Below are 19,156 nucleotides of genomic sequence, written 5' to 3'. Positions count from 1 at the left end.
AAGTATCTCTTCAAACAAATCATAACATTAGATAGATAGATGCATGTGTAGCATGTGACAACAGCAGGGTCATATCAAGGATAGCATCACAAATGAATGCATAAATACCACTTGAAGCTTGAGGAGTTGATCATTTGAATCAGCTGTGTAGTGCCGAGGCCAAAAACATCCATCCCTTTGAGTCCCCAGGACCAGGACTGAGAACCACTGCTCTTCTTTGGGACCTCGTCATCTGTAGACAGGCTTTCACAGCTCTGCATCTGGGGACAGAAAACATCACAAGAAACAGACTTCATTATACTCAAATTAGACAGCACTGAATATTATGTTACTATTTTCTCTGTCCTCACGTCTAGGGACTGATATTACACAAAAGTACTTGCACTGTCCAGAATAGCCTTCTCTCTCACTTTGATAGTGGGGCTGCTGTCCTTTCACTCTCCTCCATGGCTGTTAGCTAGCTACCTACAAAACGCAAGATAGTTAGCTAATATGAAGTTAGATACCTGGTGATATTTAATTCACTTAGCTAGCTATATACAGTATATAAAGCTGTCTAGATAGCTAGCAGCTCATTTGAGTTAGCCTGCACTGTAGCTAGTTCTCTAATAATACAGCGTTTCTTTTTACATTTTCGAAATGTATTTACTTACTTGAATAGGTTTTCCCAGACATGTGGACGATTGGAAACAGGGAAGCAAAGTGTGTTTGTCACCAGAGCAGTTTAGAGCATATTACTATTTACCTGTGAATAAATTCATGAAATGGCGAATGGATTAAACTATTTATCCATTTAATAACCAGACCTTCATACAAAACTTGCTATGCTGAATTCTTGACAGACAATCGAACATGCTGCTATATGCTGCCAGCACACCCACAAGTGAGCCACTCTGGGCAGCCGAGCAGCAAGCATGGCACACCTATATTTGGGGGGTTTCTCCCATTTGTCTCTGCAGATCCTCTCAAGCTCAATCAGGTTGGATGGGAAGCATTGCTGCACAGCTATTTTCAAGTCTCTCCAGAGATGTTCGATCAGGTTCAAGTCCAGGCCACTCCTGCATTGTCTTGGCTGTGTGCTTAGAGTTGTTGTCCTGTTGAAAGGTGACCCTTCACCCCAGTCTGAGGTCCTGAGCAGGTTTTCATCAAGGATCCTAACTTTGCTCCGTTCATCTTTCCCTTGATCCTGACTAGTCTCCCAGTCCCTGCCACTGAAAAACATACCCACAGCATGCTGCTGCCACCATGCTTCACTGTAGGGATGGTGCCAGGTTTCCTCCAGAAGTCACGCTTGGCATTCAGGCTAAAAATAGTTCAATCTAGGTTTCATCAGACCAGAGAATATTGTTTCTCATGGTCTGCCAGTCCTTTAGGTGCCTTTTGGCAAACTCCAAGTGGGCTGTTATGTGCCTTTTACCCAGGAGTGGCTTCCGTCTGGCCACTCCACCATGAAGGCCTGATTGGTGTAGTGCTGCAGAGATGGGAGAACCTTCCAGAAGGACAACCATCTCCACAGAGGAAATCAGGAGCTCTGTCATTGAGAGATCGGGTTCTTGGTCACCTCACCTCCCTGACCAAGGCCCTTCTCAAACGATTGCTCAGTTTGGCCGGGCGGCCAGTTCTAGAAATAGTATCGGTGGATCGAAACTTTTTCCATTTAAGAATGACGTAGTCCTTCAATGTTCAGACATTTTTTGGTACCCTTCCCCAGATCTGTGCTTTGACATAGTCCTCTCGGAGCTCTATGGACAATTCCCTTAACCTCATGGCTTGGTGTTTGCTCTGACATGCACGGTCAACTGTGGGACCTTACATATTTTATTGGTCACAATCACATGGTCAGCAGATGTTATTGCGAGTGTAGCGAAATGCTTGTAAGGCAGGTGTGTGCCTTTCCAAATCATGTCCAATCAATTGAATTTACCACAGGTCGACTCCAAATCAAGTTCTAGAAACATCAAGGATGGTCAGGATGCACCTCAATTTCGAGTCTCATAGCAAAGTGTCTGAATACTTATGTAAATAAGGTTTTTACATTTTTTACATATTTGCAAACATTTCTAAAAACCTGTTTTTGCTTTGTCATTACGGGGTATTGTGTGTAGATTGATGAGGGAAAAAATGTATTTAATACTTTTTAGAATAAGACTGTACTGTAGAGTGGAGATACAAGTTAACCTGGCTGCTATAGACAGTAAAGCCCTCTCCAGACGAGACAACCGTTTCAGACTCATGCAAAGCTACTGACTCAGTCCTCATCAGTCTACTTACCCAGGAGACAAGCCTTCTAACAAAGTGAATAGTGATTAAAAAGGGAAACTCAACAGTTGTTACTGGGACCCTGATCCACAACAGGCCATAGAAACCAGAGGCTGTGTCCAATTTTTTTTATTTTACCTATATTTAACTAGGCAAGTCAGTTAAGAACTAATTCTTATTTTCAATGATGGCCTAGGAACAGTGGGTTAACTGCCTGTTCAGGGGCAGAACGACAGATTTTTACCTTGTCATCTTGGGGATTTGAACTTGCAACCTTTCGGTTACTAGTCCAACGCTCTAACCACTAGGCTACCCTGCCGCTTCGAAATTGCACCCTATTCCAGTTCTGGTTGGGATAACACATCTACCACTATAGCCTTTAGTGGTAGATGGGTTCCAGTGACAAAGTCCAAGGCAGTCCAATACTTGGCACAGGTCCAATACTTGGCACAGGTCCAATACTTGGCACAGGTCCAATACTTGGCATTGATATGAACACTTAGACATTCAACTGTAATACTTGAAAAGTGTATGATTTATTTGATTGATTATCCACATCAACAGGGCTGCAGTGAGGTGGGTCAGGAGCGTCAAGTTCCTCGGTGTCCAAATAACTAAGGACTTAAAATTATCCATCACAGGCAGTCGTGAAGGCGCGACAGTGCCTCTTCCCCATCAGGAAGTTGAAAAGGGTTCGCAAAAAGTCCTCAAAATGTTCTACAGCTACACCATTGAGAGCATCTTCACTGGCTGCATCACTGCTTGGTATGGCAACAGCATTGCCCTCAATCGCATGGCGCTACAGAGGTTGGTGAGGACAGCCCTACATCACCTCTGTATAAGACGGTGTGAAAGGCAGGCCCGGAAAAATGGTTCTAGACTCCAGCCACCCAAGTCAGACTGTTCTCTTTGTTTCCACACAGCAAGTGGCATCAAGTGTGACAACAGGCTCCTGCACAGCTTCTATCTCCAAGCAATAAGAGACTGCTAAATAGCTAACAAAATGGCTACACAAATTATATTTTATTTTTGTACTGTCTCTATGCACACACAACCATAATTTACGCTGCTGCTACCCTGTTTATCATATATCCTGAAGCCTCGTCACCTTACCCCAATACATACAGTATCCCTGCAAATTGTAAAAATTGGTATTGGAACTTACTCTGTACATACAGTACCAGTCAAAAGTTTGGACATCTATTAATTCCAAGGTTTTTCTTTATTTTTACAATGTAGAACAATAACATATGGAATCATGTAGTAACCCCCCCCCAAAAAAGTGTTAAACAAATCAAAATATATTTGAGATTTGAGATTTTTCAAAGTAGCCATCCTTTGCCTTGCCAGATTTGCACTCCTGGGATTCTCTCAACCAGCTTCATTTTAATTAACAGATGTGCCTTGTTAAGTTAATTTCTTAATGCGTTTTATGTTGTGACAAATTAGGGGGTATACAGAAGATAGCCCTATTTGGTAAAAGACCAAGTCCGTTTTATGGCAAGAACAGCTCAAATAAGCAAAGAGATTTCAAACAGTCCCTCATTACTTTAAGACATTGAAAGTCAGTCAATCTGGAAAATGTCAAGAACTTTGAAAGTTTTACCGGTATGATGAAACTGGCTCTCATAAAGACCGCCACCAGAAAGGAAGATGCAGAGTTGCCTCTGCTGCACCTTCGATTGGAGCCCAAATAAATCCTTCAGAGTTCAAGTAACAGATGCATCTCAACTAGAGGTCGACCGATTAATCGGAATGGCCGATTAATTTGGGCCGATTTCAAGTTTTCATAATTTTTGGGCGCCGATTTGCCGATTTTTAAAAAATGCATTTAAAATATATATAAAAACTTATTTAACTAGGCAAGTCACTTAAGAACACATTCTTATTTTCAATGACGGCGGGTTAACTGCCTCGTTCAGGGGCAGAACGACAGACTTTCACCTTGTCAGCTCGGGGGATCCAATCTTGCAACCTTACAGTTAACTAGTCCAACGCAATAACAATCTGCCTCTCTCTCGTTGCACTCCACAAGGAGACTGCCTGTTACGTGAATGCAGTAAGCCAAGATGTTTAATGCTAGCTAGCAACTTATCTTATAAAATATTTCGGTTCCGGTTGGAGCGAGCGGTCGCATCTACACTTCGGTCCGCAGGTAGTATAACTTTTCATTACATTTCGTTATAGTACAACGGTTTGATTTGTCTAATCTTAGCAATTTCTTCTTAGCCAGCTACATAGCCGTCTTTGTATCAACGACAATTGCATAATTATCGTATTTCGTCGTCCTAACGTATCTGCCCAGCAGCTAGCTAAGCAGCTAGCTAACATCCACTGTCCACTAGCACTGTAGAAACTATTACACTCAACTGAACGACTCGATTAGCGTAGTGTCAGCTAGCTACATAGTTGTCTTCGTATCCAAGATAATTGTGCAGTTTAGAGTGTGTAGACTTAGAGTGATTATCTTAATTTACCGAGGTTAGCTAGCCAGCTATTTGTCGTCCTTAACGTAGGAAATGCTGCTAGCTAGCTAGCCAACAGCTAGCCAACCTCTACCAAATTGAACTCCAACTACCCGGTCAACATTCCGCGTCGCTCCACAGGTAGTATCACATTTTCATTTCACTTCATTACAGTACAACGGTTTGATTTGTTTGATCGTAGCTAGCCAGCTACATAGCCGTCTTTGTATCTAAGACAATTGTGTAGTCTAGAGCGATTTTCTAGGTTAGCTGGCCAGCTATTGTCGTTCTTCTAACGTAGCTAGCCAGCTAGCCCCCGAATAGCAGCACTGTAGTAACTATTACAGTACAACGGTTTGTTTTGTTTGATCGTAGCTAGCTAGCTACATAGCCGTCTTTGTATCTAAGACAATTGTGTAGCCTAGAGCGATTTTCTAGGTTAGCTGGCCAGCTATTGTCGTTCTTCTAACGTAGCTAGCCAGCTAGCCCCCGAATAGCAGCACTGTAGTAACTATTACAGTACAACGGTTTGTTTTGTTTGATCGTAGCTAGCTAGCTACATAGCCGTCTTTGTATCTAAGACAATTGTGTAGCCTAGAGCGATTTTCTAGGTTAGCCAGCCAGCTATTGTCGTTCTTTTAAAGTAACGGAACGCAATCAACCTTGCTAGCTAGCCAGCTAGCCCCGAATAGCAGCACTGTAGAAACTATTACACTCGACGGAACGACTTGATTAGTGTAGTGTCAACATCGCAGCCACTACCAGCTAGCCTACTCCAGCAGTACTGTATCATTTCAATCATTTTAGTCAATAAGATTCTTGCTACGTAAGCTTAACTTTCTGAACATTCGAGACGTGTAGTCCACTTGTCATTCCAATCTCCTTTGCATTAGCGTAGCCTCTTCTGTACCCTGTTAACTATGTGTCTATCTATCCCTGTTCTCTCCTCTGCACAGACCATACAAACGCTCCACACCGCGTGGCCGCGGCCACCCTAATCTGGTGGTCCCAGCGCGCACGACCCACGTGGAGTTCCTGGTCTCCGGTAGCCTCTGGAACTGCCGATCTGCGGCCAACAAGGCAGAGTTCATCTCAGCCTATGCCTCCCTCCAGTCCCTCGACTTCCTGGCACTGACGGAAACATGGATCACCACAGATAACACTGCTACTCCTACTGCTCTCTCTTCGTCCGCCCACGTGTTCTCGCACACCCCGAGAGCTTCTGGTCAGCGGGGTGGTGGCACCGGGATCCTCATCTCTCCCAAGTGGTCATTCTCTCTCTCTCCCCTTACCCATCTATCTATCGCCTCCTTTGAATTCCATGCTGTCACAGTTACCAGCCCTTTCAAGCTTAACATTCTTATCATTTATCGCCCTCCAGGTTCCCTCGGAGAGTTCATCAATGAGCTTGATGCCTTGATAAGCTCCTTTCCTGAGGACGGCTCACCTCTCACAGTCCTGGGCGACTTTAACCTCCCCACGTCTACCTTTGACTCATTCCTCTCTGCCTCCTTCTTTCCACTCCTCTCCTCTTTTGACCTCACCCTCTCACCTTCCCCCCTACTCACAAGGCAGGCAATACGCTCGACCTCATCTTTACTAGATGCTGTTCTTCCACTAACCTCACTGCAACTCCCCTCCAAGTCTCCGACCACTACCTTGTATCCTTTTCCCTCTCGCTCTCATCCAACACTTCCCACACTGCCCCTACTCGGATGGTATCGCGCCGTCCCAACCTTCGCTCTCTCTCCCCCGCTACTCTTTCCTCTTCCATCCTATCATCTCTTCCCTCTGCTCATACCTTCTCCAACCTTTCTCCTGAGTCTGCCTCCTCAACCCTCCTCTCTTCCCTTTCTGCATCCTTTGACTCTCTATGTCCCCTATCCTCCAGGCCGGCTCGGTCCTCCCCTCCCGCTCCGTGGCTCGATGACTCATTGCGAGCTCACAGAACAGAGCTCCGGGCAGCCGAGCGGAAATGGAGGAAAACTCGCCTCCCTGCGGACCTGGCATCCTTTCACTCCCTCCTCTCTACATTTTCCTCCTCTGTCTCTGCTGCTAAAGCCACTTTCTACCACTCTAAATTCCAAGCATCTGCCTCTAACCCTAGGAAGCTCTTTGCCACCTTCTCCTCCCTCCTGAATCCTCCTCCCCCTCCCCCCTCCTCCCTCTCTGCAGATGACTTCGTCAACCATTTTGAAAAGAAGGTCGACGACATCCGATCCTCGTTTGCTAAGTCAAACGACACCGCTGGTTCTGCTCACACTGCCCTACCCTGTGCTCTGACCTCTTTCTCCCTCTCTCTCCAGATGAAATCTCGCTTCTTGTGACGGCCGGCCGCCCAACAACCTGCCCGCTCGACCCTATCCCCTCCTCTCTCCTCCAGACCATTTCCGGGGACCTTCTCCCTTACCTCACCTCGCTCATCAACTCATCCCTGACCGCTGGCTACGTCCCTTCCGTCTTCAAGAGAGCGAGAGTTGCACCCCTTCTGAAAAAACCTACACTCGATCCCTCCGATGTCAACAACTACAGACCAGTATCCCTTCTTTCTTTTCTCTCCAAAACTCTTGAACGTGCCGTCCTTGGCCAGCTCTCCCGCTATCTCTCTCAGAATGACCTTCTTGATCCAAATCAGTCAGGTTTCAAGACTAGTCATTCAACTGAGACTGCTCTTCTCTGCATCACGGAGGCGCTCCGCACTGCTAAAGCTAACTCTCTCTCCTCTGCTCTCATCCTTCTAGACCTATCGGCTGCCTTCGATACTGTGAACCATCAGATCCTCCTCTCCACCCTCTCCGAGTTGGGCATCTCCGGCGCGGCCCACGCTTGGATTGCGTCCTACCTGACAGGTCGCTCCTACCAGGTGGCGTGGCGAGAATCTGTCTCCTCGCCACGCGCTCTCACCACTGGTGTCCCCCAGGGCTCTGTTCTAGGCCCTCTCCTATTCTCGCTATACACCAAGTCACTTGGCTCTGTCATAACCTCACATGGTCTCTCCTATCATTGCTATGCAGACGACACACAATTAATCTTCTCCTTTCCCCCTTCTGATGACCAGGTGGCGAATCGCATCTCTGCATGTCTGGCAGACATATCAGTGTGGATGACGGATCACCACCTCAAGCTGAACCTCGGCAAGACGGAGCTGCTCTTCCTCCCGGGGAAGGACTGCCCGTTCCATGATCTCGCCATCACGGTTGACAACTCCATTGTGTCCTCCTCCCAGAGCGCTAAGAACCTTGGCGTGATCCTGGACAACACCCTGTCGTTCTCAACCATCATCATGGCGGTGGCCCGTTCCTGTAGGTTCATGCTCTACAACATCCGCAGAGTACGACCCTGCCTCACACAGGAAGCGGCGCAGGTCCTAATCCAGGCACTTGTCATCTCCCGTCTGGATTACTGCAACTCGCTGTTGGCTGGGCTCCCTGCCTGTGCCATTAAACCCCTACAACTCATCCAGAACGCCGCAGCCCGTCTGGTGTTCAACCTTCCCAAGTTCTCTCACGTCACCCCACTCCTCCGCTCTCTCCACTGGCTTCCAGTTGAAGCTCGCATCCGCTACAAGACCATGGTGCTTGCCTACGGAGCTGTGAGGGGAACGGCACCGCAGTACCTCCAGGCTCTGATCAGGCCCTACACCCAAGCAAGGGCACTGCGTTCATCCACCTCTGGCCTGCTCGCCTCCCTACCATTGAGGAAGTACAGTTCCCGCTCAGCCCAGTCAAAACTGTTCGCTGCTCTGGCCCCCCAATGGTGGAACAAACTCCCTCACGACGCCAGGACAGCGGAGTCAATCACCACCTTCCGGAGACACCTGAAACCCCACCTCTTCAAGGAATACCTAGGATAGGATAAGTAATCCTTCTCACCACCCCCCACCTTAATGATTTAGATGCACTATTGTAAAGTGGCTGTTCCACTGGATGTCAGAAGGTGAATTCACCAATTTGTAAGTCGCTCTGGATAAGAGCGTCTGCTAAATGACTTAAATGTAAATGTAAAAAACAATCATAATCACTAGTTAATAACTACACATGGTTAATGATATTACTAGATTATCTAGTGTGTCCTGCGTTGCATATAATCTGACTGAGTATACAAGCATACAAGTATCTAAGTATTTGACTGAGCGGTGGTAGGCAGAAGCAGGCGCGTAAACATTAATTCAAACTGCACTTTCGTGCGCTTTGCCAGCAGCTCTTCGTTGTGCGTCAAGCATTGCGCTGTTTATGACTTCAAGCCTATCAACTCCCGAGATGAGGCTGGTGTAACCAAAGTGAAATGGCTAGCTAGTTCGCACGCGCGAATAGCGTTTCAAACGTCACTCACTCTGAGCCTTCTAGTAGTTGTTCCCTTGCTCTGCATGGGTAACACTGGCAATACTAAAGTGCCTATAAGAACATCTAATAGTCAAAGGTTAATGAAATACAAATGGTAGAGGGAAATAGTCCTATGATAACTACAACCTAAAACTTCTTACCTGGGAATATTGAAGAACCACCAGCTTTCATATGTTCTCATGATCTGAGAACTGAAACGTTAGCTTTCTTACATACCACATATTGCACTTTTACTTTCTTCTCCAACACTTTGTTTTTGCATTATTTAAACCAAATTGAAAATGTTTCATTATTTACTTGAGGCTAAATTGATTTTATTGATGTATTATATTAAGTTAAAATAAGTGTTCATTCAGTGTTGTTGTAATTTAATTTTTATTTTAAAATAAAATTTTAAAAAATATTTAAAAATAATAAAAAAAATAATTAAAAAAAATTCGGCCGATTAATCGGTATCGGCCTTTTTGGTCCTCCAATAATCGGTATCGCCGTTGAAAAATCATAGTTGGTCAACCTCCAATCTCAACATCAACTGTTCAGAGGAGACTGCGTGAATCAAGCCTTCATGGCTGAATTGCTGCAAAGAAATCACTACTAAAAAGGACACCAATCAGAAGAAGAGACTTGCCTGGGTCAAAAAACATGAGCATTGGACATTAGACCGGTGGAAATCTGTCCTTTGGTCTGATGAGTCCAAATTTGAGATTTTTGTTTCCAACCCGTGTCTTTGTGAGACAGAGGTGAATGGATGATCTCCGCACGTGTGGTTCCCACCGTGAAGCATGGAGGTGGTGTGCTGGTGAGACTGTCAGTGATTTATTTAGAATTTAAAAAGGCACACTTAACCAGCATGGCTACCACAGCATTCTGCAACGATAAGTCATACCATCTGGTTTGCGCTTAGTTGGGACTATCATTTTTTGAAACCCCTTTTTTACTCCCCAATTTTGTGGTATCCAATTGGTAGTTACAGTCTTGTCTCATCGCTGCAACTCCCGTACGGACTCGGGAGAGGCAATGGTCAATGGGACAAGGACATCCCTGCCGACCAAACCTTCTCCTAACCCGGACAACGCTGGGCTAATTGTGTGCAGCCCCATGGGTCTCCCGGTCAGCTGCGACAGAGCCTGTACTCGAACCCAGAATCTCTAATGGCACAGCTAGCACTGCGATGCAGTGCCTAGGGGCCTCCCGAGTGGCGCAGTGGTATATAATTTGTTTTTCAACAGGATAATGACCCAACACACCTCCAGGCTGTGTAAGAGCTATTTGACCAAGGAGGACCCTCCACAATCACCTGACCTCAACCCATTTGAGATGGGTTGGAATGAGTTGGACCACAGAGTGAAGGGAAAGCATCCAAGGGCTCAGCCAATAAGAACTCCTTCAAGACTGTTGGAAAAGCATTCCAGGTGAAGCTGGTTGAGAGAATACTGAGGGTATTTAAACCTGTCATCAAAGCAAAGGGTTGCTACTTTGAAGAATCTCAAATATAAAATATATTTTGATTTGTTTAACACTTTTTTGGTTACATGATCCCATGTGTGTCGTTTCATAGTTTTGATGTCTTCACCATTATTCTACAATGTAGAAAATAGTAAAAATCAAGAAAAACCCTTGAATAAGTAGATGTCCAAACTTGACTGGTACTGTAGCTTCTTACTTTCTCGTGTTCTTAATTTTATTTGTTCTACGCTGTGTTCTTTTTTTGTGCTACATTGATTACAGCATTTCTGGGTTTTGAGCTAGCAAGAAAGGCATTTCACTGTACATGAGCACAGTGGTGTAAAATACTAAAGTATTTTTGGGGGGTATTTGTACTTTACTATTTATATTTTTACAACTTTTACTTTACTACATTCCTAAAGAAAATAATATACTTTTTACTCCATACATTTTTCCTGACACCCAAAAGTACTTGTTACATTTTGAACACTTTGCAGGACAGAAAATGGTCCAATTCACATACGTATCAAGATTACATCCCTGGTCATCCCTACTGCCTCTGATCTGGCGGACTCACTAAACACAAATGCTTTGTTTGTAAATTAGTTCTGGCTATCCATGAATAAAAAATAAGAAAAAAATTGTGCCTACTGGTTTGCTTAATATAAGGAATTTGAAATTAATCATACTTTTACTTTTGATACTTAAGTATATTAAGAACTAAATACTTAGACTTTTACTCAAGTCGTATTTTACTGGGTGACTTTCACTTGAGTCATTTTCCATTAAGGTATCTTTACTTTTACTCAAGTATGACAATGGGGCACTTTTTCCATCACTGCTTGTACATGTGACAAAACTTGAAGTCACATGCAAACTCAACATTATTTATTCAAAACTTCACACGCATCCTCTACCACAAGACATTCAATAATATGTTAAGAAAAAGCATGCAAGGAACACAAAACTTGAATTAATACACCCACACATAAACTGGGTTGGCCGTGGGGGTGTAGGGCTTACACACAGAGCACGCCAACTCCCAAGTTCAAAAAGTATAGTGTGCGAGAAGACTATGTTACACAAAACATAACAGAGAGTATAACATTAACAGTTGTTTCCCCTGTCTGTAGTAGTAGTTAATCTACTCTTTCCTTCCTACATTTCACTGAACAGTTTTTGCATCTTCAAACTAACAGAAAATGCATTTTACTACAAAATCATATTCTAAATCCAGAGCATTTCTTACCTGAGTGAAGCAGTTTTGTGAAAATCGTTTTCCCCAATGTAAAGTTGGAAGTAAAACAAATTTTCCTGCAAAGCAGTAGCGTGCAGCATACTCAGTCTCCCCAACACACTCTTGTTGTAATCCAGAGCATGACGTCCCTCCCTCTCTTTCACTCACACCCTCCCTCCCTCTGTGCCCCCCCATCCTCAATTCCACATTTTAATTTCTCCCTCCCGCTCTCTGCTGCGCTCTTTCTGACAGTGTGCTCAGTGTGAAGGGAGACTCTCTATAGGGCCCGTCTACGTTTTACCTACTGTACCACCCTCATCTCAGCCTCTCAGGCTTCTTTTCAACTAAACAAACCCAGTAGCTCTCATTTCAGCAGCTATAGGCTACTACTATAAAGGGTTTCTTTGCTATACAATTTCAAGCCTGATCTTAGAAAGTAGCCAACTGAAATCTACAGTGTTTGCTCAACTAAAAGCTTTGCGATTATGCTGCGGGACTTAGAGGTAATTTGTAGTTTTGTTCAGTACCCTAGGTCACTACTTCATTGCTCCAGACCAGCGCAAGGGGGAGTTAGAGCACTGATTATGCTTTTGGGTCCCATGGCGCTACTGTCTCTCTAACTGACAATGAATGAGCGACATAAACCAAATAATTGAAATTGAACAATTATCAGTTTCTAACTGAATGATGAGTTAATCACTACAGTCCCTGGTTCGAGTCTAGGCTGTATCACATCCGACCGTGATTGGGAGTCCAATAGTGCGGCGCACAATTATTCATTTAGAATTATATAAAAAGCCAATCACGGTCCTCCAATCCTCTGAATGTAATTTTTGGCAGAGAGTCAGTAATAAAAAAATATATTTTTAGATATACTGTAGGCCTACCTTTGCCGACATGCGTCTCACTAGTGTTGAGTAATGTGCCGTTAAGTGGCGTAGGTCTTATTTATTTTAAAAGCATATTGAAGTTCGAAGCAATAGGATTTGAAGCATTAGTCTACCCTAATGGTATGGTCAACTATTTCAGCACCGTTTCACACTACTCTGAGACAAGCATGGGGTCTGGTCTTGATAAATCAATGAGATATGTATTTTCACTGAATCTCTATTTGGGTATTGGTTAGACTACAATTGGGATGTGGAAATGTTATGCTCTTAGTACTGTAGCCTACTCCAGAGCGTCACGTTGTACAGCGCCATATTTTCCGTTCCATCCTAACAGAGACCCTGAGGGTTTTGTTTTTCGTTTTCCTTGGAATAGAAATGCCATAATATTAAATCAAATTAATTAAGCTACATTTCTTAAAATCAATCCCATATACAATGTTCTTACAAAAAAAACGTTTTCAAATTCTCTAGTACAGCCAATACTGAAGGCTATCAAATGTTTCTCAAAGATGCCCTCTGGTGGTCAATATAGCACTAACTTGCATTAATGGTAACAAATGGCTGACAAATAACATGCCATAGAATTCTGCGGCAGACCGCAAGGTGTGCTGCAGTATGACGCAACTTTTAAAGGAAGAACCACTGTACTGGCCCAAGATCTCACAGAAAAGGTGATGCATGCATTATAGAGTTGCCCTTTATTCCAATTGTCCACCTAGCAAGAGATTAGCGATGTTCCTGTACTGTACAATGTAATGTTAGTGTACATGTGATGGCAGAGTTTACAAAACAAATGCACACCCAATGGATACAAATCATCATGATATATCATTCTACCAGGTAGACTTACTGTGCAGTCAACACTTAGCTAATTGGGAAGTTTTTGGGTGAACACCTTTAAAAACTGACTAACTGGTTAGTGCATTATTACCGAATTGAGCATCAAATATTCTACCAAGACTTACGACCAAACACTTTAAAATACCAAGTTGAAAACAGACATTTACATGTAAATGGACTACGGCTGTCCCTGACCACAAAAATTGGTTGAAGTTTTAAAGTGTGTATATAACCATATAGACCTGCGGCTATCAAACCGTTTTGCGGCCCTGACTCCCGTCTTCATCGGGGCCCTCTGATGCCCCCCCCCCCCACAGTACCCAGCGCAAGTCAGGAATCCACGACCCCCCCCTCCTATTGTAAGGAGTTCGAATTGTATGTTCTTATTGTGGTGGTTGCTGGCGCAAAGACATTGTGCTTCCTTTGTGCTAAGATGAGTTATACTTGGGAGCTTAAGGACATTCTAGACCGAAACCCTGAGCTGCAAACGGTGATCGTGCATGCCGATACTAAAGACATCAAGCTGCGGCAATCGGGGGAGTTCAGACGGGACTTTGAATACCTGAGTGACAGACGAATGGCAAGCGGATGGTCCTTTCTGACACTATCCCAACATACGGTCATGACTTACTTCTGCCGGCTATTTACACTGGACTCCTGGATGAAATCGAAACCCTGCCCCGAAAAAGCATTGGATTTTATCGAGAACTTCGATTTGTTTTGGAAGTGATCTCAGTTCTTATATAGGGATGGCTTCCAACTGAAGAGGAGCTAGAATACTGAATTTTAACATTGTACAAGCAGTAAACAAGCGATGGGATTTCAGTCCTGGCCCACAACAGGTAACCCTCATCAACTCTTGTTTTTAAGTCACATCCATGTTCGAGGCATAGGCCTAAATGGTACAGTCCTGGGTTATATTGTATCTATATCAAATCAAGCCAGCCTGACAGGATCTTGAAACAGAGCGGGATTTTTTTAATATTGAGAGACTGATCTTCAATCGAGCAGCTGCGGTCTTGGACTGATTCATGTATATGCCAGAAGTTTGACTTTGAAAATATATTTTACTGTAACTTACTTCTCAAACCGACGCGGACCTTTACTGAATCTTGGTTTACAGAAGGCTATGCCGAATTCTGTGTCTGACTGGTTTTAATATTTTTTTTTCCGACCAAGAGTTGTCAGAGGTTTGCCATATTTGTGTCCCTAAGCAATTTGAATTTCTAATCCTAAATGTGGGCTTGGTAATAATGCCCAAATGACACTAGTGGGAATGTATTGCCCTCCCTCAGCTCCGCCTTGTGCTCTAAGCAAATTGTCTGAATTACGGTCAGACTACGCTAAATCTGAATGATTAATAATAGGTGAACAATCTGGATTGGTTGATGCCAGTATCAGATAGTTCTACTGAGCTAAATCCATCTTTCAACCTAAAAATCACCTGATAACCAACTAAACCAACTCACCCAAACTTTAAACAACCTGAAAAATCTTATCTTTTAGATATTATTCTAAGGAAGGACCCTCATAAGTATACTGCCAATGGAATCTTTGCTAATGAGCTGAGTGACCATTGTCCCATTGCCTGCGTAAGAGATGCTAGGTTACTTAAATCCCTTCCACGCATTTTTACAAAGATACATTTCAGGAATTTTAATGAGCATCATGTCATGTATGACCTGGGGTTGTGTGTGACTTGGATCAGGCCCTGAATTGTTTTACAGCTCTGTATAACACTGTTGCAGATATGACTGCTCAGTATTTTTTTTAAACAATGAATAAAGGATAGATAAAACTCTTTGCTTCAAACATGAATTGTATGAAAAATTTAAGGAAATAAACAGCTTGGACTAAGGCTAGAGTGACTAATACTACATCTGACTGGCAGCCCTTCAAATATTTGAGACATAGATGTCCACCTGTTGTATTCGGTGCACGTGACAAACACACAGTTCAACAGTTAAATCAAATTGTATCTGAGAATGGTGGGAATCCAGCAAACTTCTGGAAAGTAGAAAAATCTCTCTCTCTAAAAAAAAGACAGTTTTAAACACCCTACCTCAGCCATCTACTTGAAATAATAGTTTCTGGAAATCCCTCTAAATCTAGTAGAGGGAGTCCTTTATTAACCTCAAAGCAGACTGTAGAAAATGATGCACATTCTATATTTTCATTTCAACCATTTCACATCCATGATGTACTAAGTGCCTTGCTAAAAATCGATGTACAAAAATCCACATGGGCTGATTCTCTTGAGCCCTTCTTACTGCAGCTCTATGGCCCATTTATGCAGCTCTGTGCCCCACTTGCAGCTCTGTGCTCCACCTATTGCAGAATCATTAACCTATATGTTTTACTTGACAATTGTTTCTGGTGTTATCGAAGTCCTGGAAAGTGACACAAAGGAGGAGATCCTTCTGATTTAAGACAAATACCGTCCAATTTCCAAGTTCTTAAATCCCTGGCAAACTCTCAGCTAAACTTTAAACATAATTCTAATCTACACTAATCTATAAACGCAAAATGTAAAGTGTTGGTCCCATGTTTCATGAGCTGAAATTTAAAAAACAAACAGTAATGTTCCATACACACAGAAATCTTTTTTCTCACAAATGTGTTTACATCCCAGTTAGTGAGCATTTCTCCTTTGCCAAGATAATCCATCCACCTGACAGTTGTGGCAAATAAAGAAGCTGATTAAACAGCATGATCATTTCACAGTTGCACCTTGTGCTGGAGACAATAAAAGGCCACTAAAATGTGCAGTTCTTTCACACAATGCCACAGATGTCTCCAAGTTGTAGGGGAGTGCATACTTGGCATGCTGACTGCAGGAATGTCCACCAGAGCTGTTGCCAGAGAATTTTATGTTAATTTCTCTACCATAAACTGCCTCTGTAATTTTAGAGAATTTGGAAGTCTATCCAACAACCGCAAACCACGTCTAAACAAGCCAGCCAAGGACCTCCACATCCAGTTTGACACTTGACAGTGTCAAAGACCTTGGAAAGGTCTATAAATAAGATAGCACAATGGTGGTCCATCTGAGGGATCTTAAAAACCATTGTGCTGCCTTATTTGGAGAACTTTCCAAGGCCTTCGACACTGTTGACCATGACATTCTCATTCAAAGGTTGACAAATAGGGCTGGATCAGGCTACTTGCAAGTCGTTTGAGAATTAATCTAGATTCCTGGATATTACAAAAGGTGTACCGCAGGGGTTGGTTCACTTTACCATTTATATAAATTATATTTGTCTCTTAAAAACGGATAATATTCATCTGTATGCAGACAACACTTATGTATTCCATTGTCTTAACTGTTGGCCAGGCTATGCTTGTCACGATCGTCGTAGTGAGGAGACCAAAGCGCAGCGTGGTGTGAATTTAATAAATGACGAAAAAACAAAACCAACAAAACATCACTATCAAAACATCACTATCAAAACATCACTATCAAAACATCACTATCAAAACATCACTATCAAAACATCACTATCAAAACATCACTATCAAAACTGAGTGCTGACATGCAACATCACATAGACAATAACCCACGAACCCAAACTGGAAAATGGCAACCTAAATAGGTTCCCCAATCAGAGACAATGATAAACAGCTGCCTCTGATTGGGAACCAATTAGGCCACCATAGACCTACAATATGTCTAGACACATGCATCTAGACATACAAAACCCCTAGATGAGACAAAAACACACATACCACCCTCGTCACACCCGGACCTAACCAAAGTATATTGTAATGACCTGACTAGATCATAAATGAACAATTGTCCAGACAGAGGCTTGAGTTTGCGAATTGACGGTTTATTAAACCAACTTTACACAGGCTACTGTATGGGCCGTAGCACACGCCAAAAAGATAACAGATAACCCACAAGCCAATCGTGACCTTCTCTTGGGAAGCCCAGACGTAAGAGAGAGAGAACAAAGGCTGAACCTGGTCTTAACTTCCAATGCTCCACCCCCCTGCCCAACCCCCCTCCACACCACTCCGGCCAACCACCAGGATGCCCGGCATCAGAACATTCCAGGCATTCCCGTGATTGGCAGATAGCAGGTTGATTGACATGTCGGACCCCGCGAACACCGGGTACTGGTCAGTACAACACAACCACCTCCTAGCCTAACACATAACACACAGCTGTCTGTGCGGGTCGCTACAATATAAAGAAAACTCAGGTCAGGGCGTGACAATGCTAGAGCTGACTTGTTTGCCCTATAGAAAGCCCTGGTTGGTTTACTTGTACTTAATGTGGGCAAGACTAAATATATGTTACCTAATTGTTGCCCAAATACCTGGGCATTTATATTGACAAAGATTTGTTTAAAAAAAAAACAGATGAGCTAGTTCAAAATATTTCATTTAAAAGTGGGTTTCTTTTTTAGAAAAAGCCTAGATCTTGCCTCTCACGAAATAGCAGGAAGCAGATTGTACAGTTAAATTTCCTGCCAGTTCTTGACTATGGTGACCATTTACCAGATTGCAGCAGCCACTAACTTTCAACCTTAGGATGCAGTCTACTATCACAGGTGACAGTTTTAATACTCACCACTGCATCAAAAGGTTGGCTGGTCCTCATTAAAGTCCTGTAGATCACTTCATTATTCCCTTTTTGTTTACAAAGCTCTACTACACAAGCTTCAGGCTAACCTAACTTTTCTGTTAAAATATAAAAGAAGATACCAAACCATTTTGGACAAAGACAGTCCTTACAAAGACGTGTCCTGAATGTGACCAGTTTATTTTTGGATGCAATGTTCAGACATTCACAAAAGTAGTGACAGCATAACACAATCATTCAAACCGGAAAATGTAGGCTACATTAGTTCTAGCGCTGATGAAAGATTGACGTAATACAAGCGGTCATATTTAGCCAACTCTCGGCTGACAGAAACCACAATATGAATTAGATAATAGCAATGATTATTTACAATTCATAACATCACGGGTGAGCTCACCATTGATAGAAAGTCATCCGACGATGGGTAGTTAGTTTGTGCGCACCACCATCTTTGCTTTTTCGCGTCGACCAAAGATAATAACAGGAGACAAGATGACTTGTCTGGTTGCAGGATGCATGTTGAAGGGGGTGTATCGTCGAAGATAATTCGTTCCCCTTCCAGAAGTTACTCAAAAGATGAGTGAACCATTCCTTCGCCTCATAACATATTTGTTATGACTGACGTTGATGTGACAGCCAGAATGCATCGTATAATGTCAACAAATACGGCGCCACCCACACAGTTCCTTCGAATAGTTAAGACCCCTTGACTTTTCCCACATTTTGTTACAGCCTTATTCTAAAATTGATTAAATAAAACATTTCCCTCAGCAATTCCCCATAATGACAAAGCGAATACTGCTTCAGAAATGTTTTGCAAATTTAAAAAGGAACTGAAACACCTTATTTCCATAAGTATTCAGAACCTTTTCCAAGACACTCAAAATTGAGCTCAGGTGCATCCTGTTTCCATTGATCATCATTGAGATGTTTATACAACTTCATTGGAGTCCACCTATTTAAATTCAATTCATTGGACATGATTTGGAAAGGCACACACACACACCTGTCAATATAATCGTCCCACAGTTGACAGTGCATGTCAGAGCAAAAACCAAGCCATGAGGTTGAAGGAATGGTCCATAGAG

At 43.1% G+C, this 19,156-nt stretch overlaps 1 protein-coding gene across 6 annotated transcripts in view; it reads right to left on the bottom strand.

Moving 5' to 3' along the window:
- LOC135548753 (myotubularin-related protein 4-like) overlaps window positions 1-18,818 on the bottom strand; it is a 158,950-nt gene extending 140,132 nt beyond the window's left edge. Inside the window, exons 1-3 of one of the 6 annotated variants that reach the window (XR_010456881.1) lie at window positions 18,466-18,786; window positions 411-465; window positions 109-260 (exon numbers count right to left, since the gene is read on the bottom strand). Coding sequence is in view for 1 of the 6 variants with exons in the window: in XM_064978654.1 (XP_064834726.1) it covers window positions 18,466-18,468 (3 nt within the window). In the remaining 5 variants the exon portion in view is untranslated. Of the gene's footprint in view, window positions 1-108; window positions 261-410; window positions 466-11,762; window positions 11,860-18,465 lie in introns of those variants that run through there. The other 5 variants (XR_010456883.1, XR_010456884.1, XR_010456880.1 and 2 more) reach the window with 5 other exon arrangements.
- Between the last annotated feature and the right edge of the window lie 338 nt (window positions 18,819-19,156).

Source organism: Oncorhynchus masou, chromosome 11, assembly GCF_036934945.1.
Source record: "Oncorhynchus masou masou isolate Uvic2021 chromosome 11, UVic_Omas_1.1, whole genome shotgun sequence".
Taxonomy (NCBI): Eukaryota; Metazoa; Chordata; class Actinopteri; order Salmoniformes; family Salmonidae; genus Oncorhynchus; species Oncorhynchus masou.
This window is presented reverse-complemented; position numbering and strand designations above follow the sequence as displayed.